This window comes from Myxocyprinus asiaticus, chromosome 30, assembly GCF_019703515.2.
Source record: "Myxocyprinus asiaticus isolate MX2 ecotype Aquarium Trade chromosome 30, UBuf_Myxa_2, whole genome shotgun sequence".
NCBI lineage: Eukaryota > Metazoa > Chordata > Actinopteri > Cypriniformes > Catostomidae > Myxocyprinus > Myxocyprinus asiaticus.
In genome coordinates this window covers 31,203,820-31,230,770 of record NC_059373.1, presented here as the reverse complement: position 1 = coordinate 31,230,770, position 26,951 = coordinate 31,203,820, and the positions used below count along the sequence as shown (strand labels likewise).

The 26,951-nt window shown below is 37.4% G+C and overlaps 1 protein-coding gene across 4 annotated transcripts in view; it reads right to left on the bottom strand.

The window, feature by feature from the left end:
* Nucleotides 1-1,544: 1,544 nt before the first annotated feature.
* The window catches only part of LOC127421273 (fibronectin type III domain-containing protein 5-like), a 40,503-nt gene continuing 15,096 nt past the window's right edge, over nucleotides 1,545-26,951 (bottom strand). For 2 of the 4 annotated variants that reach the window (XM_051664172.1, XM_051664170.1), the window contains exons 2-6: nucleotides 16,924-17,039; nucleotides 15,893-16,091; nucleotides 7,660-7,749; nucleotides 6,558-6,744; nucleotides 1,545-4,500 (exon numbers count right to left, since the gene is read on the bottom strand). In XM_051664172.1, the coding sequence (XP_051520132.1) occupies nucleotides 6,605-6,744; nucleotides 7,660-7,749; nucleotides 15,893-16,076 (414 nt within the window). In that variant the 5' untranslated portion in view covers nucleotides 16,077-16,091; nucleotides 16,924-17,039 and the 3' untranslated portion in view covers nucleotides 1,545-4,500; nucleotides 6,558-6,604. Of the gene's footprint in view, nucleotides 4,501-6,557; nucleotides 6,745-7,659; nucleotides 7,750-15,892; nucleotides 16,138-16,923; nucleotides 17,040-26,951 lie in introns of all 4 variants that reach the window. The other 2 variants (XM_051664173.1, XM_051664171.1) reach the window with 2 other exon arrangements.

The following is a 26,951-nucleotide window of genomic DNA, read 5'->3' as shown; positions in this document are numbered from 1 at the left end:
TGTGAAGTCCCATGCTGCTTCAAACATTCCACTATCATCCCCATCCCAAATAAACCAAAAATCACAGGACTTAATGACTACAGACCTGTCGCCCTGACGTCTGTGGTCATGAAGTCATTTGAGAGACTGGTTTTGGCCCACCTGAAGGACATCACTGGACCCTTTCTAGATCCCCTTCAATTTGCTTATCGAGCAAACAGGTCTGTGGATGATGCCGTCAACATGGGATTGCATCATATCCTGCAACATCTGGACAGACCAGGGACATATGCAAGGATCCTTTTTGTGGACTTCAGTTCGGCTTTCAAGACCATCATCCCAGCTATTCTCCGGACTAAATTACACCAACTCTCTGTTCCCACGTCCATCTGTCAGTGGATTACCAGCTTTCTGACAGACAGGCAGCAGCTTGTGAGACAGGAGAAATTCACTTCTAGCACCTGTACAATGAGCACTGGTGCCCTCCAGGGATGTGTGCTCTCCCCACTACTCTTCTCCCTCTACACCAACGACTGCATCGCCAAGGACCCCTCTGTCAAGCTCCTGAAGTTTGCAGATGACACCACTGTCATCGGCCTCATCTGAGATGACAGTGAGTCTGCACACAGAAGGGAGGTTAAACAGCTGGCTGTCTGGTGCAGTCAAAACAACCTGGAGCTGAACATGCTCAAAACAGTGGAGATGATAGTGGACTTTAGGAGGAACACCCCAACACTGTCCCCCCTCACCATTCTAAACAGCACTGTGGCAGCAGTGGAGTCATTCAGGTTCCTTGGCACAACCATCTCACAGGACCTGAAGTGGGAGACCCACATTGACTCCATTGCGAAAAAGGCCCAGCAGAGATTGTACTTCCTTCGCCAGTTGAGGAAGTTCAACCTGCCATAGGTGCTGCTGATATAGTTCTACTCAGCGGTCATTCAGTCAGTCCTCTGCACTTCAATAACTGTCTGGTTTGGTTCAGTTACGAAATCAGACATCAGAAGACTACAAAGGATAGTTCGGACTGCTGAGAGGATTACTGGTTGCCCCCTGCCCCCCTTCAAGAACTATACACTTCCAGAGTGAGGAAAAAGGTTGGAAAAATCACTCTGGACCCCACTCACCCTACCCATTACCTTTTGGAACTGTTGCCTTCTGGCTGACGTTTCAGAGCTCTGAGCACCAGAACAGTCAGGCACAGGAACAGTTTTTCCCCCCAGGCTATCCATCTCATGAACAGTTAAAACTGCCCCTTTGAGCAATAATTAATGTGCAATACACTGCTTAGTCTTTTTATATTATCCAACACATCCTACCTCTTCTGCCATTACATTCCCTTTGCACTACGTATGTGTATGTGTGTGTGTATGTATGTATGTATATGTATATGTGTGTGTGTGTGTGTGTGTGTGTGTGTGTATATATATATATATATATATATATATATATATATATATATATATATATATATATATATATCAAGCAACATCAATATAAATGAAGACAGCCCATTCATATGAATGTGGTAGTGTTAATGGGCTGTATGCAATGCATCACCTGCTATATTACTGTTTTGTTGTCTGTGCTGTTCCAGACCGCTATGTATGTGTTGTAGCCTAGTGTTATATGTTTCTCTGTTTAATGTTTCATTTCTGTGCAGCATCCTTGAGCTTTGGAAAGGCATTATACAAAAACTTATTATTATTATTATTATTATTATTATTAACCATATTAATCTACTGACAAACAAATCATGGCTTGTATTAAAAGTTATTGATAGCTTTTAATATCATCTGCTGCTGGAATCCCCAAACTGCAAATGCAGGAACAGATTTTAGACTTTGTGTTGAGAATAAACGTGGTTCTCAAACGTCACTTTGTGCCACTTCTTTAACATAAAATACACCCAGAATTTGTGGGCATACACCCACAGATAGCGCAAACACTCCCACCCACGCCTACTTGCACCGGCACGAAAATTGCTATTAGAATTATCGCTCTCACAAAAATTGTATAAGACGTAGCGCACGGTCGTTGCACTCAGTGCTGCATGTAGTGTGGTCATGAAAAGCCTATAGAGCCTATATCCTTATTGTCAAGTGTTACCATTATTACTGATTCACTTAAAATGCTTAGTTTCAACTTTGAAGTTAATTTTGTCCATAAACAATTGATTGGAATGAGAAAAGTAGTCTCTAAATGACAGGTGGTTGATGGGGGGCCTGGGTAGCTCAGCAAGTATTGATGCTGACTTCCACCGCTGTAGTCACAAGTTCAAATCCAGGGCATGCTGAGTGACTCCAGCCAGGTCTCCTAAGCAACCAGATTGGTCCGGTTGCTAGGGGGGTAGAGTCACATGGGGTAACCTCCTCGTGGTCGCTATAATGTGTGGTTCTTGCTCTCGGTGGGGCGCGTGGTGAGTTGTGAGTGGATGCCGCGGAGAATAGCATGGGCCTCCACACGCGCTACATCTCCGTGGTAACGTGCTCAACAAGCCATGTGATAAGATGCATGGATTGACGGTCTCAGACATGGAGGCAACTGAGATTCGTCCTAATACTGGGATTGAGGTGAGTCACTATGCCACCACAAGGATTTAGAGCGCATTGGGAATTGGGCATTCCAAATAAAAAAAGAAAAATAAAAAAAAAGAAACAGGTGGTTGATGGGGAGGAGTTGAAAAAGTATGGTTTATACTGCCAGCCAAAAAGGAATGTGATTTCAAAAGCGGAGCAGTTTATTAAATTTTTGAGGAAAAATAACAAACAAAAAACTGTATTCTTTGGAATAACGTGCTCCAATGAATTATTCGTAATAAGACCAGGAACATGTATTAAAAAGTAAATAGGGTCAATTTTGATTTCATGTTGACTTATGAGAAGTATGCAAAAAAATAAAAAAATAAAATAAAAAGAACAGTAGAAAAAAGGCACCCAACTCTACAGTATGTTGCAGCAGCACACTAAAGCGGTAGATAGAATAGCCATACTCATAAAGAATATGCCAATGAATGTAATATGAGGACCAAAATAACCATCACTGTACACTAATGTGCTCATTAGATATGGCAAGCTGTTGAATTACTTGTGACACAAGCAATTAAAAAAAAATTCTCTCACTATTACAATGTGGAGATCTTCATCAAACAATGAGTTTGCAGTTCGGTCTGAGCAGTGTGATTTGGCCACAGGCAGGTGAATGAGATGCGGCCAGTGTGGTCCATCGTTTGTTCTGTGAATGTTTTCCTGAATGCCCTGAGAGCGAGAGTGCTTAGAAGAAAGATTCCACTGCACCAGTTAAACCACAATTGTCTGGACTGTTTGTGATTGGCAGGATGTTGGATGGAATAGGAAAGGGACTGCATAACCAGTGTTGGGTGGTAAATTACTCATATATATAATCCTCTACAAATTACTATCCTTTAAAATTATAATCAGATTACACTACTCATTACTTCACAGAAAAAGAATCACATGACTAATTACTTTTCTTTTATGTTACTTTCAAAAAACCCTACTTCACAGAAATGTTTTTGTTTTTCCGCTCAACGAATTCAAAATAATGTCTGTTTTTCCTCCTCGTCCATTGACGCATGCAGGCGATACACTCGTTTCTCCCTTGTGATGACTCATAATGTCACAGGAACCAACACACTTATTGACGTATGTAATGTTTTTAATGTATTGCACGTAAATAATGTTATTTGAAAATGTATTACGCATGTAATATAATTGTAACATAACTGAAAGTAACTGTAATCTGATTACAAGAATTTAAAATCTTAAACTTCATTACACTACTTTTTGACATAAAAATTAATTAGATTACAGTAAATAATTATTTTGTAATCCCATTACACCCAACACTGTGCATAATATTTTGAAGAGCCAACTAGTAGGAAGAAATCGAAACTGGAGGTGTGGTGAAAGAGGGAACCAAATACAAGAGAGAGAAAGAGACAAGGGGTATGGAGAGAAGTTATAAAACAGACGGAAAGAAAGTGAAATGTCTTACTGTCATCCCTATCAGTGATAGAGTTTTAATGATAGTCCAGATGTTGTTTCAGCACTGATAATGGTTGTGAGCTCAGAAAAGAACTTTCCCACTTTTTTTTTCGCAACACACCATCCTGGTTTATTTAGGACTTGCCACACGGGGGTGACAGGTTTCTCCTTATCTCTGTGAATCTACACAGGAGCCAAAGTCACTCCAGGTGACAAGTTGTCTCTAGTCGTCCAGCTCACAGCGGGTTTGATGTCCTCAGCTGAGGTACCCTTTCAAGGCAGGAGCTGTGGATCGAAATGCAACAACTCGCTTCAAACTTCTAAAACTTCCAGTGTGGCAGCTCTGGAGTTCACTTGTCCACTTTGTCCTCCAGTTTGTGTCAATGTGTTAAACCCACAAGCACCAAAGAGTTCACGTTGGTTGATGGGGACACTAAAAGGTCATTTGATTGAAGATGAAAGGTGGGCTTCACGAATTTGTTATTTGATGGCTTACTTGTTTTGTCTCAGAGCACTTTGGGGAAGACAAAACAAAGAGTTGAAAAAAAAAAAAAAGATTTGCATTTTCCAAAAGAAAACTGTAGTGCTTGCAAGGCAGCAACATTTTTAGACTTTAGTCCTGAGATTCAGACTTTGGTCCTGTGTAAATGTAGTGCAAAACCTAGTGAGCTGCCTTTGTATACAGCATTTTAAGGTGCCATAGGCATGCTTCCAAAACAAAGGCTTTTCCAAAAGGTAAGTAGTCTAGTTATGCCGCCTCCTACTGTAAGCTGCTTCGCTTTCAACTAATTCTAAGGCTGCATCATGTGACCTGACTGCAAAAATGAATTTAAGATGGTGGATAAACTAAGATTAAAGTCAACTGTAAATTATATTTAATTAAAAACCGAAAATTATCAATAAAAAAACAACCTGATCACATGAAAATTATGTGACTGTGGTGACATTTTTGCAAAATTACATTATGTGGTTCATTACACATATCACAGCAGTTCCGAGGTGAAATGTCCACTGAGTGGTGCTAAAAGCGAGTTAAATTTTCTCCCAAACAGATAAGGATTTAAAGATTATGGACTATTACGTTTTAAACTAACAAAACCTTTCTCTCTAACCCAAACCTTAAACCTAACCAATAGTGTCATAAAAAGCAAATGTGAGATGAAAAACACAATTACTAAATCAACCACATCATTTTGAAACGTCTGTGAAACCTCTGGCTCACGTGAAGACTCTTATGGCATCACAAGTGCAACCCTTATCAGTTCAGCTTCTGCACAATTTGATCACAGTCAAATAAGTATTAAAATAATACAAACAGTAAAACATAACGCTTTACAAGTCATGAGCTACAGTAAAAGTGTTTAGATGTCATAAGTGTGAAAAGTTGCCTCTAGTGTTCATTTCACCAGGAAACTGGTGTGATATGTACAATCAACCACGTAAAAAAATCATTTTGCAAAATTATAGGTATAGTAATGTGATTCTCTGAGACCAGGATGACAAAAATAGCTATAATATACTTACGTTTATCACGCTTTTAGCTTAGCAATCTGCTAAGAGCAAATTGTTGAGTCTTAGTCAAATCTTACGTATATTTCATGTGAGGAGCGCTTCTGTATGATGCATTTAATGAAGTGTTAATGATGTGTTAACGAAGAACATTCCAAATCAGTCACTTATGACATTCCATTTCAGTTATTCTGCTGCCATAGAAGGCGGCAGGCAGTGAGGTAGCTTAATAAGTGTGAAGAAGGCTATAAACAGTAGCTTAGTAGGTGTAAATAAGGCTATAAACAGTTTAGTATTTGTAAGGAAGACAAAACCAAAGTACATCATTGCTGTCGGTTACATTTTGAATTAAGTCAATGGGATTTTATTTATTGATTTATTTATTTATATATATATATTTGTGCATTATTCTTAACTGATATTAAAATAGATAACACATCTAAGGCTGAAATTATCTACAAAAAAAAAAAAAAAAGTTTAAATGAAGCGGTTTGGCTGAATTAATTGTACAAGTTTAATACCTTGGCTAAGCGATTTAGAAAAAAAAAAACCTTAACACACTTTTTAAGGGAATAACATAGTGCTGCCGTGCAAGCAGTGTAATACAATTTTCCAATGTTTATTGCAGTAACAACTTGTGAATAGTGAGTAGGGAAATTTGAATTAGAAAAGCAAACAATGCAACAAGTCTTAAAGGAATAGTTCACCCAGAAATGAAAATTCTCTCATGTTTTATGAAATTATGTCATTTTTCATTTAAAATATTAAAAGTCTGTTGCATGTTCATGAACACTATTACAGTGGCTCATGTTTTCAGGAACTTTTAGCACTGAAAACAACTCTAGTTTTTAAATGAACATGCCTGTCCCAAAACCTATCATAAGTCAGAAGACTTGGAATATTTTTGTACTTTAGTTTTCTGAATTTTACTGAATTTTCATTTCTGGGTGAACTAACCCTTTAAAAACGCAATGAATTCAGCTATCCAACTTAAAAAAAGAGCTATCTTCATGCATTTTGATTTCAATTCAAATCAACCAGGCACAAAAACAATGAGCATACCTGTCCTGAGGCTAAAGCCTATTATTGCCGACAGAGGAAGGCAATTATTAGACCTTGCTGCGCAGTAGTCCCCCCGTAGGGTGCTCTGGTGTACTGCACTCTGACGAGTTCTTGGCTTTGTCCTTGTTATTGTTGGGCTCGTTGTCTTTGATGATGTCATATTGGCGACAAAAGAGAGCTATTACACCTGTGTGCAAATGGGCATGAGAAAGTGTGAGAAAAAAGAGGGTTTAGAGAGTTGAAGACAGACATAGAGAAAGTAGTAGTGATGGATGGGAGGTTGTCGGAAGGAAGAATGGAAAAAACGTTATGATGGATCGCAATGTGTTTCTGCCCCAAATAATAACATACCAATTATAGCTTGGCTAGAGCAGAATGGTGAGCTGCTCTGTGGCCTTGAGTTTAAGCTGTTCTACAACTGTCCTGTTTGATGATGAGTTCTCTAGTCTTCTTAAAGTCTTGATGTGGATTGTACACAGATAATGAAGACCTCAAAGGCCCAATTATAACATTAGATAGAAACACTTGCTTCCCTTCTCCACTAAACACATGCTTACAAATACAAAACATACAGACCCTCTATATCGGTAACATTTTATTATAACTTCCTTTACAAACTTTTCCCATCAAAAGCTGATCACTACAAGAAATAGTTAGACATGCCATTAAACTATTAATATTTTCATATTTTTTTCATATTTGAATGTGCACAAACTAATGAAGTGATAAGCATTATAAAATATTTGTTACTGACTTATTAAAGTAAAAAATTTTAAATTATCAAAATGATCAACATCCTTGTCATTCCAACTAATCAGATTGTAGGGTTAGCTTTGGGGATAGGCTTATAGCTGGAATTGGCATTGGGGCCTCAACAACATTCTTATCACCCTATCTTGCTCTGATTTTGCGGTAGTTAATGATTTGTGGTTGGATTTGGAGTTAGAGTTAGGGTTAGGACTATGTTTGTTGGACAAGAATGTTGTTCCAGGTCCAACAAAATTCAGAAGCATGTCATACTTGGTGAAATCAAGGTCAACAGTTACAGTGATTATCACCTACAAACTGGTTGATTATTAGTCTTTGCATTTAAAATTCTTACCTGCCCACATGACAAGAACCACAACAATAATTATGAGCTCCCCAGCCCTGAGCTGGGCAGCCTGGTCAACCTCCTCCATGGTCACTTCATCTGTGTGGAGCAGAATCAAACAAATACAATTCACAGGCCAGATATTTTTAAAGGCAAAAAAAAAAAAAAAAAAAAAAAAACAGTTTAAAGTGGGATCCAAAATTCTGAGACCATATTGAAAATGTGGGATTCAAAATCCAATTTATATCTGGAAAAGAACAGAAACAAAAAATGAACAGAAAACACTGAAATGAACAGAAAAACAAAAACATTATAACATAAAATATTAATTAATTATTTAAGATTCTGCACTATATAGTCATTTATCTAATAAACAAATTTGTGACACTGGCCAAGTTAACTCCTTTGTACAAAAAGTCAGATTTTCTTGTATTGAAACAAGCAAGCTGCTCTTTGGAATGTTCATAAATCATGCTGCATAACATGGATAATCAGGTTTGACACAAACTTGTGGACTCCATGCCAGCTCGAGTACTTGCTGTCATTAAAGGTGCACACAGTAATTGTTTGTGTTGTTTGCAAAGGGGCACATAAAAAATACTGAAATTCTACAATTAATTCAACCCAATCTCATGAAAATTCATACATAATTTAGGAGTTGGCTATTTCATATGGTTTTGCACGATGTCGTTCGCATAAACTCATATGACTTCATCACGTGCCAATTCCTGTGTCAAATGCGGAAGTAAGTGAGTTCTGCTCACGAGGCGTTAAGGACATACTTATTAATATTATGCCCTTACCCAAACCCCTTATCTAAACTTAACCAATCAGTAAAGTGTGTAAACATGATTGGAAGCTATTGTGTGTGACAGAAGCAAGTAATTGTTGCATATTAGATGGAAATGATGTCCAGCTGTGTCATTGGCTGTAGTGAAAGTCGTAGGAATTCAAACGAGTGTAGTCGCAAAATATCATACGAATTAGCCAAATTTAGAAAAGTCGTATGAATCCTGACGATTTCGCTGTGAGAGTGTGTTGATTAATTCATCCTTTTATCAATTCAGCTTTTCACTCAAACATTTATACTAATAATATAATTTATAATTAAAGATATTAAATTATATTAAAAAAATTTAATTAAATATGGAAGCATTTTCACCAGTTTTCTCAGACTTTTGGACACTACTGTTTATACTTCTGCAATTATCAAAGCACAGGCACTATAATAACATGCAAACCACACTGGAATTATTTCATAATCATTAATTAGTCTCAAGTGGATGTAGGCTGAAGTTCTTCTGATGAGGACGTTTGCAATGCCCAGCCAACACTAGCTCAGATCACTGCAGGGTCGAGCTCTGCTAAGCCTGATGTCTCACAACACTAGAAGAAGACCTCAGGGGTCACTTTCTTGGCAGCACATATAACTTGTCTAGTAATTAATGTCTTGTTAACTAAAAAAAAAAAAAAGTATGTAACACTCTGGTCTGTGTTCACTGATTACAGAGGGAAAACCGAAGTTCTTCAATGTTCTGCTTATCAGAAGGCGCAGTAGCGCCGTAATAATGACTGGGAGAAGTTACTTTGTGCGCTTCTCCTTCATTTAAAACTGCATTTTATTGGATATCTTAGGCTTTTGAGTGTGGGGGAAAATTGGGGCATTTTTCAGCACACCAATCCATGTCATGATTCCAGTAAGAAAAACAACATAAAGCCACCCTTTAGCAATGGAGAGGGGAAGCCCGCAGAGAGAAAGATTAACTGTCTGTGTTCATTAGCTGCTCTAGTATTTAGTGAAGTGTAATGGTGCTTGGTTGATTAATTAGAGTGTAAATTGAGCACTTAAATGCCTGATGATTAAACTGTTTTTTTCTTTTTGTAAATGCTCCTTATCTAACTGACAGACATGTCAGCTAAGAGTCATCCATTAACCATTCTCTGCTGTGCCTAAGCCAGGAATGTGCACCATTCACAGTTGAATGAAGAATGCCAATTCAATTCCAATTCAATTCCTGAATTTGGAGTGAATTTGAAATGAAGTAACAAAAAGGATGTAGAATTACAATTAGAATTGGAATTTAAGGAAGTAGAATTAAAATGAAATGAAATTCAAAGTAATTCACATGACTATTTTTTTTTTGTGATTTTCTCTTTTTATAAAATTTTTCAAGAAACAAAATACAAAAATAAACCAGAACAAACAACACACAAACAAAAGAACAGATACTGTCAGCACTGCTTATAAATGCTACATGTATTTACATGACATAATAATACCATATAGAAATCATTGAATGAAAAACATTTTACAATGTAAGAATATGTCTTATCGTTCGGTAAGATAATCACAAATAGATTTTGAAACCCTTAACCAGGCCTGCACTGTTCTGGGCCTGGCTTTGTTAAGCCTGGCTGTAGAGCATTCCATATATGCAATAACTATATATTGCATATTCGGTAACCACAGTCTTGTTGTACCTGCATTAGTACCCAACCAAAGTTTGAATATTGTCTTCTTTGCTGCAGTAAAGCCTGAAAAAAATCCTTTTGTCCATTGATCCAAGATTCAAAGAAGAGTCATCATTCAGAAGACTCAGGCAAGGATCCGGAATTATAGTAGACCCAATAATTTCTTCTAGAGTACAACAAACTTGAGTCTGGAAATTATTTATAACTAAACATTCCCAAAACATATGATATACCATGCCAACTGCAGCATTTTGGCATAAAGTACAGTTAGGATTGGATGTTAAACCCATTCTGTATTGTCTGTACGGTGCAGCATAAGCTCTATGAATGGTTTTAAAATGGATAAGCTGGTGACTCCAATTTTGAAATGTTTCGCTTACGTTTGACCATACCGTATGCCAATCAGGACAAAGGCCAACCTTTTGTAACTCCTTTTCCCAAACAATCTCAATTGGCAGACGTTTGCATTGTGCTTCTGAAAGGGAGGTGTACATTTTGGAAACCAGGCCTCTAGAACTTTTAACATGATCAAACCATGCCGACATAGGATGAGAAGTTAGTGATGTGTTCCATGGAACTCCATATGCTTTCATGGCTGATCTCAATCTATGACTATTTTTAAGTTTATTTTTAATCATACATTTGATTTTTCAGTGCAACATGAAACGTTCTCAAATTATCATATGCATAACGAATGGGATATTTCCAGAAACATTACACTGTAAAAATTTTTATTAGATCAAGTAAACAATACTGAAAAACATTGACACATTGAAAGATTCATTTCCAGGTATAATTTGCTCAATATATTAAACAAATATTTTGAATCTATTTTCATTAAGTTATTTGAAAACAATGTGGTGGACCATTTCTGATGCTGTTCAGCAAAAATAAAATATTTTGATATTCATTTTATTTATTTATTTTAGAGAGAAAAATATTATGTCTATAAGTTACAAATGTTATTCTACCTATCAGAGGTGGGTAGTAACGCGCTACATTTACTCCGTTACATTTACTTGAGTCACTTTTTGGGAAAAAAATTACTTTTAGAGTAGGTTTAAAAGTGGGTACTTCTTACTCTCGCTCAAGTAAATTTCTAATGAAATTCTTTTACTTTTATTTCGTTACAATGGGCAGTGTTCCTGTCATTACATTACTGGGTTTAATTTTATTTAATGCGTAATTTATTGAGAGATTATTGAATGGGACTTTTACGAGAGCGGAAGTTCACACAGAGGCGCGCACTGCTGTCACAGACTGTCACTCAATCACTGCTGCAGCATCAAACTCTTCAAAGTGAAGCACTCTCTTCGCTCCTCACAGTGAAAAAAAGAATAGTTTCGTCATGCAATGCCTTCATTTTACACCAAGACAAGCTGATATTTCAAGTTTAAAATCACAGCTCCAATTTAAGGCAGCACACTGAGGTAAGTTTTGGCTCTAATGCTAACACGGGTTTTTCTGTGTAATGTGATGGTCATTTTCAAGGTGATTCTGTAACTGGGCTCTTATGACATCAGTTTTTAAGTGTACATTTTTAAATCAGTGCAGCACTATATCAGTGCGCTTTGTCCCACGTCCTGCATGTTTGTATTTACAGCTGTATTTATGCATTTAACCCGCACCCTCGCGGGGGTACTGGAAACTATTGCAGCTACTTCAGGGGGATTAACTATAAATCCATGTAAACATCCAAGTTAAGTGTAAATAAATGCCTTGGCTCTGCTGTTCGTGTGATTGACAACTGGAGCACAAACAGACAGCATTTCTGCGCGTACACAGTGCGGGGCGCATGCGTGTGAGATGTGCGGGCGCGAGGCGATCGTATGACGGAGAGAGTGGCTGTGTCCGAAGTCGTTCACTCGTTCACTATTTCCTATATAGTGAATGGCAGTGAGTGCACTATATCTCAGCAGTGAGTGAATGCAGTGAATGAGTGAATTGGATGCTAACGTATACACAAAGCGTCCGATCTCTGAGACTGTCACAGAAACAACATCACATATGAACTTTTAAAATACTTGGGCCTTATCTGTTATTCTTATTTAATAATATATTAATACAATAAATCTTCATTCTGTTTGTCATTTTTAATATATACTGCGTGTTAATATAAAGAGCAAACACATTTGATCAAATAAAGAGTACATTTTAAAATGTATCTGTATGTTTTGCCTCTCTATATGTTGTTATTTTAATCAAGTAATGATTTGTCAAAAAGTAATTTAATACATTCAACATGAAAGAAAACATTGCAGGAGTGAAGGAAGCAATAAACTCCCAGCTCGTAAGTCTTCCCCATGGTGGATTGTGGGCAATTAACCGTCGTCGAGTGTACATCAAATGTACACTCGAAATTAGAGTGCATTGTGGGTAATAATGAGTGAACAAAAATAAGGAATGAGTGGCTCACTCAGAATTCAGACAATCCTACAAAATGGCGGACACTTGAAATAGTGCACTATATAGTGGATAGGGGGCAGTTTCAGACACAGCGAGTGTTCCACGAACGGGGTTGCATTTAGGGAGCGGCAGTACTGCTGTACAGAACTAATGATCTAAATTCTTTCGACACTGAAAACTGTAACTACACTGAAATAAGTATCTGCGCAGGACTTTAAAAGCTATGAAATAGTGAAAGAAGGCATTAATAAAGCATGATCTTGCTTTGGTTTATATTTCAGCATCATATATAATATCCTTGTGGGACATAATTACTAGAAATGTTTCCAAACCTCTCTTATTGACAAATTCATCCAGATCTGACAAGAGCCCTTAAAGGGATAATTCACTCAAAAAATTAAAATTCTCATTATTTACTCACCCTCATGCCACCCCAGATGTGTGTGACTTTCTTTCATCTGCTGAACTCAAATGAAGATTTTTAGAAGAATTTCTCAGCTCTTTAGGTCCATACAATGCAAGTGAATGGGTGGCAACATTTTAAAGCTAAACAAAATCACATAGGTCAGCATAAAAGTAATCCATAAGACTCCAGTGATTAAATCGATATCTTCAGAAGCGATGTGAAAGGTGTGGATGAGAACCAGAGAAACAGAGAAACAGATCACCTTCACATTCTTCTTCTTGTGTTTTTGGTGATTCACATTCTCTGCATATCACCCCTGCTGTCTAGCAAAAAAATGACAAATATCGATCTGTTTCTCACCCACACCTATCATATCACTTCAGAAGATATGGATTTAACTACTGGAGTCTTATGGATTACTTTTATGCTGCCTTTATGTGCTTTTTGGAGCATCAACATTTTGGCCTACAGAGCTCAAATATTCTTCTAAAAATCTTAATTTGTGTTCTGCAGAAGAAAGGAAGAAATTAACTGAAAGTAAATAGTGACTCAGGCAAACATTCAGTCTAATATCTACTTCATGTTGCATGGAAGAAAGAAAGTCATACGGGTTTGGAACAACATGATGGTGAATGATGACAGAATTTCCATTAATAATAATAATAATAAATGTAGTGGAATATAGGGGAGTTAACGTCTAATATGTCATTTGTGAAAGTAACGAGTTACTCACTACTTGAGTACTCTTTTAATTGGATACTTTCTTGCTCTTACTCAAGTAATTATATATGCTAGTATTTTTACTTCTACTTGAGTAATTATTTTTTTGAAGTAACTGTACTTTTACTTGAGTACAGTTTTTGGCTACTCTACCAACCTCTGCTACCTATTAAGGAATAAATAGGCATACTTTGTGTATATGACTGTGTTGAATATCTTTGAATTGCAATTCAGTAAATTCCACTTCCTATCATTCCAATTTAAATTCTAATTCAAGAATTTGAATTCGCTTAGCAATCACCTAGTAACCACTAAAAACAAATTTGCAACAGCCTAAGCCAAGCATTAGCTTAGCAGCCACACAGAATACTTCAGCAACAGCTTTACCATCTCAACACTGGAAACACCTTAGTGACAGCTTAAGCCTAGCATTAGCTTAGCAACCACCCAGAATACTTTAGTAACCCCTAAACAACCACCTAGAAACCACTAAAAACACCTTAGCAACAGCATAAGCCTAGCATTAGCTTAGTATCTATCTATCTATCTATCTATCTATCTATCTATCTGTCTGTCTGTCTGTCTGTCTGTCTGTCACAACCCTTAATACTGTATACAGTAGATCTGGAATTATTCCAAATATGGAAGGCTTATAAAAATTTCAAGGCTTTTAAAAATAGTCAACATTGAAGTTTGTCTTGACTTTCCTTTTCTAGTTATTTAATATGTAGTGACACACATGTGACACACGTCACATTTGATGATTACGACCTTGAAATACAATAACTGACACATGTACAGGTCAGTATTGTAATTATCTTTGAAGACCATGATTTATTTTCTTGCACTGTGGTGAGTGATTTAAACCCAGAGCACTCACAGTTATTCTGGCTTGCCTGTACGCCAAGTCTCACCATGAGTCCAAACCAAATGTTTCTAATAGGGTTAAAAATAAAAAAATAAATAAAAATAAACGTAATTACTTTTTCTGGAACATCATTTGAAACTAAAACATTGGGTAGTTCTCTGATCCTCAGAATGTGAGAGGTAACAAAGGTGTATCATGCAGCTACTGAGTGCTTGATATTTCACTGATGATTTGAGGTAACACCTCAGTCAAAACACAACATGGAACCTGCCCTGTCTCTTAACTGCATAACTAAGGATTTGACACGAAATGTCAACAACACCGTTCAGTGCCAAGGACTGACACTCATCCATAAAATGGCAAGTGCTTCTTCAGCATAAGCCTCCCCTGCAGAGTAAGTGGGTCATCAAAATGGATTACAAAACATAAAATTGACTGTATTGTGAGTTGTTCTATATAAGTCAGGCTCCTTAGAAACAGCAAATTTAATAGGAAAACAAAAAACAAAAAACAAAAAAAAGAGTACTTTGTGCCCTGAATTATGACACAGGGCCATTTTTAGAGTAGTTGTATAACTGCCACACCGCTGTGGGTCTTTTTTCCTCTATTGGAGCTACGGAAATGGTTTAACTGTTAGTCATCATTCAAATGAAATCTATTCATAAAAAACTGAACGGACCTTTATCTGTCTTTTATCTCTGCAAATAAATATGTCCAGAAATTGTATGCAATAAACGTAATGTTTCATTTAAATGTCAGACACTGGGTAAATTGTTGTTCTCAGAGTGCACTTTCTAACAAAAAATAATGTGCTGGTACCATGGTACAGTAATGGTATCAGATGGTAATACCGTGATACTTTGAAATATGCACTGTAAAAAGTGGTAACCTGCATTTGTTACCTTAAGAAGCTACTTCTACCAGACCTTACCCTTAAAATTCATTTTATTGGTAACCTAATGTATTGAGGTTGATTCAGACACATTAAATAATATATCAGGGAAAGTGTATATTTTAGGTCACCATAAGTTGTTTGCCATTTTTTCACCCTTTTGTCCTCACTAGCTCTTTTTAAATGGTTCTGTTGAATGACAAATAAACTTTTTAAAGTACAGCTATTCTGTGTAGTCTCTCGATTAATGTGACGTCATAATAGCGGCATGCATAATAATTATAAAAGAACAAGCAATGCTGTTTAAAATAATTTTAGATGGAGTATAGAATCATATCATTGACCTTCCAAAATTATTTCATGCCAACTACCCAACGGCACTGAATAACTACCATTTAATGTACTTTGGTATAAAAACAAAAACAAAAAAACAACAACATGGTAGTTCCGTGGTACATTTTTGTTAGTGCTGGCTTACTTGGGCTTTTTGAGGCCAGTTTCTCTGACTCTTTGGGTGTGTGGAACAGAACAGGTTCACTGGGAGGGCTGGTGCCGCTCATGCTAATGGACTGCACATGGACAATGTACTCTGTGTCTTCCTCTAAATCCCATAATGCACATGAACGAGTGGTGGTGTTCACTTCCTGGATGAATCGAAACATGCGAACGTCCTTCTTCTGTAAGCATCAGAACAAAATAAATCTGAGAGTTGAGAGACTCGTACTGTGTAAAGAAGGATAAATGTACATGTGATTAATGTCACATTCAAAGTCAACATGATAATTCAAAGGTAGGAAACATTCTTCCGAAGAAAAAAAAAGTTTGTATTCTGAATCTTTTATCAGAATATAATAACTTGTGCCGCATCTAAATTGACTCTAATTTTTGCCTGACATCACCAAGCCCTCTCATTTTTCAATCCATCTCAAGCAACCACCTGTCATTTAGAGACCAATTTTCATGATCCAATCAATTCCCGGATAAAATCAAGTCCTTGAATGCAATGTAAATCACTTAGGATAAAAGTGTTATCTAAATGTGTAAATGTAAATTAATATACTGTTTCACTCACAAATACATTATTTAACAGAAGTAAATTGGGTTGTAAATGCTGTTACATGTTGACTTTAAATGCATACTGCAGAAACTCTGTTTTGGTCTTGCTTCATTTGGTGACAAGCTTAAATGGCTTTGTCCTACAGCAGATGGTCACTACAGTCCTTATTACTGAGATCTCCACAGTTACTGCTTTCATCAAATCTGCTCAAACACATCCGCAACCACTAATGTATGCATGCATAAAACATTTTTAGAAAGCTGAAGGCGACCTAAAATATCAACAGCACATACCCTACATGAGAAAGTATACCACTTTATATCAACATGTAATTAACATGCTTATACAAGCATTCACCCACAGCATTCCCACACTAAACTGAAATTCCGAGGTGATTTTCCTGTGTTTTGCACATAAAAGGACTCTAAATGGAGCAAAAACTTGTTCAGTACCTGCTGGGTGATGGCAAACCCAATGACTGGGTCCCCCTCCAGGATGTCCCATGTCACTATCGCTGAGTTCCCATCCAGTGCTTTGATGGTCACATTGAGCGGAGCAGATAAACTGTCTAATGGGGACAAAAATAAATAAATACATAAATAAAATGACAAAAGATGTTAATGTGGCATATTCTGTAAGAACCATCTCTTGTAACACTTTGTCCTAACCAGGTGAGATGCGATAAGTTACCAGATGTCCCAACTGAACGTGAAACTGTTGCATGACATCACACAATCACAGCCAATCAGAAGATACACTACCGGTCAAAAGTTTTAAAACACTTGACTGAAATGTTTCTCATGATCTTAAAAATCTTTTGATCTGAAGGCGTATGCTTAAATGTTTGAAATTATTTTTGTAGACAAAAATATAATTGTACCACCATATTAATTTATTTCATTAAAAAAATAAAATGTAATTACATTTATTTTTTTTATTTTTTTAATTGATGACTTGGACCAAATAATAAAGAAAAGCAGCCAATAAGTGCCCAAAATAGATGGGAACTCCTTCAATACTGTTTAAAAAGCATCCCAGGGTGATACCTCAAGAAGTTGGTTGAGAAAATGTCAAGAGTACATGTCTGCAAATTCTAGGCAAAGGGTGACTACTTTGAAGATGCTAAAATATAACACAGTTTTGATTTATTTTGGATTTTGTTCAGTCACAATGTAATTCCCATAGTTATTCCATAGTTTTGATGACTTTACTATTATTCTAAAATATAAAAAAAAAAAAAAAAAAAAAAAAATTATAATAAAGAATAAGTGTTTCAAAACTTTTGACCAGTAGTGTATATGAGGTTTAATACAGTTATAAGTAGCAGATTTTAAACCAGGAAGTTTTTATAGTGGGCGGGGTTACCCAGCATAAGCCAATCGATCAACAAAATGTCACTTTATCATGTTGCGTCTGGTTAGGACATGGCGACAGCAAACTAGAACCTAGAAAATGTGATATTCCTTCAAGTCTATGCAGTTTTCTCGCCCATTTTATAATTTGCCAGTGAAAAATTCATAGAAAAATGTAATATTCACACCAACAGCGATTTGCCGTCATAAGCCAGCTGAAGTTATTCGATTTCAGTGACAGTTGGTGATTTTGATGCAACAAAGTGGAGCAAAGTGGTGTTCAATTTTACGCAAATGAGCAGCGATGGGTTGTGGCAACTACCAATAAGAATGCAGAAAAAAACCCTAAGCATGAACAAGAGTAAAAGTGATGCTTGTCTTTTGCAAGCACCACTAAATGGCTAAGGGATCGTTAATCCTGAATGCGTTCTTGCGCTAAAAAACCTAGACACCGGGCAACGAATAGAACAAAATGATGGTGTCTCGAGATGCATTTTTAAAAGTTGGAGTTCTTTGAATTTGACACAGCATCTACAAATGTGGCACTCTAGCACGAAACGAGGCGTAATGGTCAAAAACGTCTGTCTAGCGCATGTTTACAATGAAAATTATTTTCACCCAAAATAGTTTTTTTCATTCTTGTCTCAGTAACTAGCTCATTTTCTGATGCCAAAAACAACAGTATATTTTAGTGGAAAATGCCCTGATTCTCAGCTCTATGTTTGCTCTAGATCAATATTTCCACTCATCTTTGCTTTTATTTACTGTGTGGGAACTCTGAGATTATTATCTGAACCGGCCTCTTTGTCTTTGATGGTCATCAAACAAAGAAAATAGCCTGGAACAAAAGCCAGCTGCTGTTTGGCCATTGGGCAATTTCTTTATGATTTTAATGGCAATTTAGAAGACTTCAGGAGTTGTGATGTGTCATCACTTGTCTGAATGATGATGTGCCATCACATAAATTGGTGCTGTGAAGATCTAATCATCAGTAATGTTTGTTGACTACAAAGTGAATTGGTTGTCTGCTTAACATCATCCATCACAATGTAACAAATTCACAAGCTGCAGATGGGCAAGTTATGCATTTAAATTGGTTAAAAGACAGAGAAAGCCAGTCATCCTTGAGGACACAATGTGTCTCCCACTAGGAGGGTTGTGCTTGTAACAGTCATATATTACACTTTAAACAGGGGAGTAATGTAATGTACATTCAGACCACTGGCAACATGCCTTGGAAGTTTAATGATGCCTATATAGTGGTGTTCTTTAGAATTCTAAAATTCAAGTTTCATGGATTTTAATGTTAAAATACTTTCTCCTTGGACAATTTAACATGCAGGACCCTATTTTAAGAGCACTAGCGTTAAGCGCAGCGCTATGCCATAAGTCATAAGCGCAAAGTCAGCAGGCATGGCCATGAAATTTTAGTATTTTCGAGCAGTCTAGACGCATGTAGGTTTGGCGAAATCACACGTGCAATGCGCAAATGGGCTGGATTAAGTGCAATTTAATTCTGAGGTTTTGTTTGGTTATTATTCCAACATCTGCATCCTATTATATAGTTAATTCCCTCAAGCACCAGTGATATAAACCAAGACAGCACATTCATAAGAAGTTGGTAGTGTAATGAATTAGAAGAATTGAAAATTACGTTCTTTTGTGCATTAAAATGTGACCTTGATGGCTGTCGGGCATATTTCTGTGACAGTGACACACTTCTATTTTTATGCATGGAAAACGTGGTTCTCCTCAGAATTTGGATGTAGGCTCTGTTAAATTACAGAGAATGTAAGTATTATTTATCATTTTTATCTATTGACACACAAATCATTGCTAGTATTAACAGTGATTGTATCGGCATGCACTTCACTTCTACCGGTCGATTTTGATCAATTAAATAATTTGTTGAAACATGATAAAAAATAAAAAAACTGAACGAAAATATAATCAAAATAACGAAATGGTCAAAAAAATCATAGCCTACCAATTCCAAACATTTTACTCTATCCAACATCTTCCACCGCCCGTTTTGCAGTGACTTACAAATTACTCTACGACAACAGGTGGAAAATACCTGTAGAATTACACATTTGACCATAAATAAAATTTTACATTTAAACATAATAATAATAATTTAAAAATAAACCATGACCTATAGATAGTTTAACACAAATCTAATTTATTTTATTTTAAAAAAAATTTTTCATATAAGACTCATATAAAACACAGAAAATATAGTGGAACATCAAATTATGTCCCTAACAATCAGAGTTTGGACTTTAACTTTATAACCACCTGCTGGTGGAATCTCCAAACTGCAAATTCAGGAACTGAGTATGGACTTTGCGCTAAGATAAGACGTGGTTTTCAAACATCTTAGCACAACAACCTATTTCTCAGGAAAATAGCAATTTGTGCTTTGTGCCAATTCATTAACATACAATACACCCACAGTTTGCGTGCATACACCCACAATAGCACAAACACTCCCACCCACGGCCACTTGCGCTTTGCACTGAAAATTGTGATTAGAATTAGCACTCTCATGAAAATTGGATAAGACGGTGCGAACCGTCATTGCTTGTAGCGCTGCACTTTGCGTGCTCACAAAAATAGAGCCCGCAAAGTGACTAGTCTATAAGTAAGACATTTGTAGGTTGAGTCCCAGACGGATGTAAACACCATTTCAATATATTGCTCTGTTTATTTGAGCGGCCTATCATGTCAACTTCTAGCAGTGCCGACTGATTTAAGACTACACAAGAAGCGGGACCTCCCCTACATTTTAATAAAGAAATGCAGCTATGACGAGTTTACTATATATGCAAATAATCTATGTAAATGATATATTACTCTCTGTGCATTTCTTTTGAAGCTTGAAGAGGTAGTCATCATAAACTGCCATTGTATGACCTTACTTAGCACAACATTTTCATTTTTGGGTGAACTATCCTCAAAGGTTGTTGGCACATACTGTATATGCTCTTTTGGTAATGACACAGTGGGTGTGGAAGCTCAGATTATGCAAAATATTATCATTTTAAAGCATTATTTTGATATACAGAAATATATTCAAAAATCTTCTGGCGGGCATTTTCAGTCCCACACATCGCGGATTTGCATTCAAAATGAAACAAATTGTGTGCATTATGTGTGTGTGTGTTTTTTAAATTTATTTATTTTTTACTTTTTTATGGGAAGATTTTATACTGTAATATTTTCAACATTGAACACATTGGAAAAGCCTCCACACTCTTCACTAAGAGGGCTTTATGTATTTACTGTATATTTAACACTACTAATAGATCATTTTATTTCATGATATTAATACTATTGACATATCTACAAATATCATAGAATAAAATCACACAACCCATATTCTTTTTATAGCTCATTCAGTCAATGAATGTTAATATGTTAAATAATACAATTACATTCTATAGTATCAACATGCAGGTAATGTCTGCCAATTCAAAGCTTAAGCAATAAAATGCAACTTGTTATTCTTCTTCACTAAATAGATAATATGTGATCATCTCATGGACCAAAGATGTAGCATAGTGGTTAGAGATTTGATTTCTTAGCACTTCGTGTACATAAAGAAATGCAAATCTTTGCAGATGTGTTCATTGTACTTTCTTTATTTTCTGAATATATAATTGAAACATGCTGACATTTAGAGTAACCTACAGTGCCCTCCTTTAGCTGGTGGTCAAGTGATTCAATCTAAAGATGTATTTTTCTGATGCTCAGCCTCCTCTACTCCATTTGGATCTGTATGTTGTCCTTCTCTAAATTACATTTTTAATCTGCCTTTCAGTGTGGAACTTTTACAGCTTCAGGTAGGAAAATATGTGAGTTACTTTTCCCTAATGTTAAGATTATAAACATCCAAACTGTCACAGACATATGATTCTGAATTTAAAAAAAAAAAAAAATTCATTCAGAACCAAGCTGCTGTGGGTCAGATGGACCCTCCTCTACATGAAAATGCCCATGGCCTTTTTGATGCCACATCAAATAAGAAAAGGATATAATGGACATATACAGTATCTCTGTTTGCCTAACATCATTCTCCACCTCTGTTACAGCAGATCTCATTTTATAATTTACATGAATAATCAAGTGTCGAAAAGCATTACACTAAATCTATGGAAAATATGACTACTGTGAAAGTGTCACAATCACCATTGTTCCAAGGACTCTTATTTTGAAATAGATTTTGTCTTGTCCCCAAACTACATTTCCCAGGATTCACTGCCCTCATCACAGCCACCTGTTCTCCATTCCCTCATCAGCACCTTGTGTATAAATACCCTCTAGTTTTGTTCCATCATTGTCAGTTCTTGTTCGTTGTTGCATAGTTTGTTACCGCAAACAACTGTCTTGTTTTGTAACCTTAGTCATTGTCTTCTGTGTGTTCTTGCCTTCTTTTTATTGTGAATTAAAGGATTGCTGCACTTAGATCCTGCTCTCTCACCTCCTCATCTATACGAAACGTGACAGAAGAACTGACCCAACAAAATGGATCTACCTGCAGTTATAATTCTCCTCCTCGAGCAAGGGGACCATCCAGTTGAGGATCATGTCCGTGAGTTTCTCCAACTGGCGAATTTAGTACACAATGAAGACTGCTCTCTGGTGATTTTCTTCAGAGCTTGTCTGAATAGTGCACTGAAGTAACTGATGCCTCCAACTATGTGGAGGTGGCTCTGGAACTCTGTGGCTCACCATTCACTGTGGGAAAAGAGGATGAGGACAACTGCTCCAAGCCTGCCACGGCTCCTTGCTCCAAGCTTGCCACGGATAATGAGCCAGCGCCCATGCCTGCCACGGTTCGCCCATGCCTGCCACGGTTAATGAGTCAACGCCCATGACTGCCACGGTTAACGAGCCAGCGCCCATGCCTGTGGCTTCGACCGTCCCAGAGCTGATGCCTGTGGCCTCGACCGTTCCCGTAACAATGCTCCCAGCTGTCCAGAAAAGGAGAAGGAAAAGGACACCTTCTCCCCAGTCTCTGCCTGTGCTCTCGACCACGGGAGCCATGTAGGTTTGGCGAAATCACACGTGCAATGCGCAAATGGGCTGGATTAAGTGCAATTTAATTCTGAGGTTTTGTTTGGTTATTATTCCAACATCTGCATCCTATTATATAGTTAATTCCCTCAAGCACCAGTGATATAAACCAAGACAGCACATTCATAAGAAGTTGGTAGTGTAATGAATTAGAAGAATTGAAAATTACGTTCTTTTGTGCATTAAAATGTGACCTTGATGGCTGTCGGGCATATTTCTGTGACAGTGACACACTTCTATTTTTATGCATGGAAAACGTGGTTCTCCTCAGAATTTGGATGTAGGCTCTGTTAAATTACAGAGAATGTAAGTATTATTTATCATTTTTATCTATTGACACACAAATCATTGCTAGTATTAACAGTGATTGTATCGGCATGCACTTCACTTCTACCGGTCGATTTTGATCAATTAAATAATTTGTTGAAACATGATAAAAAATAAAAAAACTGAACGAAAATATAATCAAAATAACGAAATGGTCAAAAAAATCATAGCCTACCAATTCCAAACATTTTACTCTATCCAACATCTTCCACCGCCCGTTTTGCAGTGACTTACAAATTACTCTACGACAACAGGTGGAAAATACCTGTAGAATTACACATTTGACCATAAATAAAATTTTACATTTAAACATAATAATAATAATTTAAAAATAAACCATGACCTATAGATAGTTTAACACAAATCTAATTTATTTTATTTTAAAAAAAATTTTTCATATAAGACTCATATAAAACACAGAAAATATAGTGGAACATCAAATTATGTCCCTAACAATCAGAGTTTGGACTTTAACTTTATAACCACCTGCTGGTGGAATCTCCAAACTGCAAATTCAGGAACTGAGTATGGACTTTGCGCTAAGATAAGACGTGGTTTTCAAACATCTTAGCACAACAACCTATTTCTCAGGAAAATAGCAATTTGTGCTTTGTGCCAATTCATTAACATACAATACACCCACAGTTTGCGTGCATACACCCACAATAGCACAAACACTCCCACCCACGGCCACTTGCGCTTTGCACTGAAAATTGTGATTAGAATTAGCACTCTCATGAAAATTGGATAAGACGGTGCGAACCGTCATTGCTTGTAGCGCTGCACTTTGCGTGCTCACAAAAATAGAGCCCGCAAAGTGACTAGTCTATAAGTAAGACATTTGTAGGTTGAGTCCCAGACGGATGTAAACACCATTTCAATATATTGCTCTGTTTATTTGAGCGGCCTATCATGTCAACTTCTAGCAGTGCCGACTGATTTAAGACTACACAAGAAGCGGGACCTCCCCTACATTTTAATAAAGAAATGCAGCTATGACGAGTTTACTATATATGCAAATAATCTATGTAAATGATATATTACTCTCTGTGCATTTCTTTTGAAGCTTGAAGAGGTAGTCATCATAAACTGCCATTGTATGACCTTACTTAGCACAACATTTTCATTTTTGGGTGAACTATCCTCAAAGGTTGTTGGCACATACTGTATATGCTCTTTTGGTAATGACACAGTGGGTGTGGAAGCTCAGATTATGCAAAATATTATCATTTTAAAGCATTATTTTGATATACAGAAATATATTCAAAAATCTTCTGGCGGGCATTTTCAGTCCCACACATCGCGGATTTGCATTCAAAATGAAACAAATTGTGTGCATTATGTGTGTGTGTGTTTTTTAAATTTATTTATTTTTTACTTTTTTATGGGAAGATTTTATACTGTAATATTTTCAACATTGAACACATTGGAAAAGCCTCCACACTCTTCACTAAGAGGGCTTTATGTATTTACTGTATATTTAACACTACTAATAGATCATTTTATTTCATGATATTAATACTATTGACATATCTACAAATATCATAGAATAAAATCACACAACCCATATTCTTTTTATAGCTCATTCAGTCAATGAATGTTAATATGTTAAATAATACAATTACATTCTATAGTATCAACATGCAGGTAATGTCTGCCAATTCAAAGCTTAAGCAATAAAATGCAACTTGTTATTCTTCTTCACTAAATAGATAATATGTGATCATCTCATGGACCAAAGATGTAGCATAGTGGTTAGAGATTTGATTTCTTAGCACTTCGTGTACATAAAGAAATGCAAATCTTTGCAGATGTGTTCATTGTACTTTCTTTATTTTCTGAATATATAATTGAAACATGCTGACATTTAGAGTAACCTACAGTGCCCTCCTTTAGCTGGTGGTCAAGTGATTCAATCTAAAGATGTATTTTTCTGATGCTCAGCCTCCTCTACTCCATTTGGATCTGTATGTTGTCCTTCTCTAAATTACATTTTTAATCTGCCTTTCAGTGTGGAACTTTTACAGCTTCAGGTAGGAAAATATGTGAGTTACTTTTCCCTAATGTTAAGATTATAAACATCCAAACTGTCACAGACATATGATTCTGAATTTAAAAAAAAAAAAAAATTCATTCAGAACCAAGCTGCTGTGGGTCAGATGGACCCTCCTCTACATGAAAATGCCCATGGCCTTTTTGATGCCACATCAAATAAGAAAAGGATATAATGGACATATACAGTATCTCTGTTTGCCTAACATCATTCTCCACCTCTGTTACAGCAGATCTCATTTTATAATTTACATGAATAATCAAGTGTCGAAAAGCATTACACTAAATCTATGGAAAATATGACTACTGTGAAAGTGTCACAATCACCATTGTTCCAAGGACTCTTATTTTGAAATAGATTTTGTCTTGTCCCCAAACTACATTTCCCAGGATTCACTGCCCTCATCACAGCCACCTGTTCTCCATTCCCTCATCAGCACCTTGTGTATAAATACCCTCTAGTTTTGTTCCATCATTGTCAGTTCTTGTTCGTTGTTGCATAGTTTGTTACCGCAAACAACTGTCTTGTTTTGTAACCTTAGTCATTGTCTTCTGTGTGTTCTTGCCTTCTTTTTATTGTGAATTAAAGGATTGCTGCACTTAGATCCTGCTCTCTCACCTCCTCATCTATACGAAACGTGACAGAAGAACTGACCCAACAAAATGGATCTACCTGCAGTTATAATTCTCCTCCTCGAGCAAGGGGACCATCCAGTTGAGGATCATGTCCGTGAGTTTCTCCAACTGGCGAATTTAGTACACAATGAAGACTGCTCTCTGGTGATTTTCTTCAGAGCTTGTCTGAATAGTGCACTGAAGTAACTGATGCCTCCAACTATGTGGAGGTGGCTCTGGAACTCTGTGGCTCACCATTCACTGTGGGAAAAGAGGATGAGGACAACTGCTCCAAGCCTGCCACGGCTCCTTGCTCCAAGCTTGCCACGGATAATGAGCCAGCGCCCATGCCTGCCACGGTTCGCCCATGCCTGCCACGGTTAATGAGTCAACGCCCATGACTGCCACGGTTAACGAGCCAGCGCCCATGCCTGTGGCTTCGACCGTCCCAGAGCTGATGCCTGTGGCCTCGACCGTTCCCGTAACAATGCTCCCAGCTGTCCAGAAAAGGAGAAGGAAAAGGACACCTTCTCCCCAGTCTCTGCCTGTGCTCTCGACCACGGGAGCCAGTTCCCTGTCATCCATGGCTCTTAGTCCTGAACCCTCCATGGCTCCGCCTTCCACGGCCTCGTCCCTCGAGCTTTCCATGGCTCCGCCTTCCATGGCTCCGCCCCTCAAGCCTCTCATGGCTCCACCTCCCTTGGCTCCACCTTCCTTGGCTCCGCCCGTCAAACCTCTCCAGGCTCCGCATGCCTTCGTCGAGCCTCTCTCGGCTCCACCTGCCTCTGTCAACCTTTCCATGGCTCTGCCTTCTGTGTCTCCCTTGGCTCCTCCCTCTGAATCTTCCATGACTCCACCATCAACCCCAGAAACTCCACCTCCTATGTTTCAGCCTGCTTCACCACGGTCTCCACCTAACCTTCCAACCCCTACACCAGTTGCTCCACTTCCAGATCTGCCTATGGCTCCTCCTCCAATGTCTCCACCTCCAATGACCGAATCACCTCCCAGGCCTCCTGACCCTGTCCTTGCCCTGTGGCTGCCTCCCAGGCCTC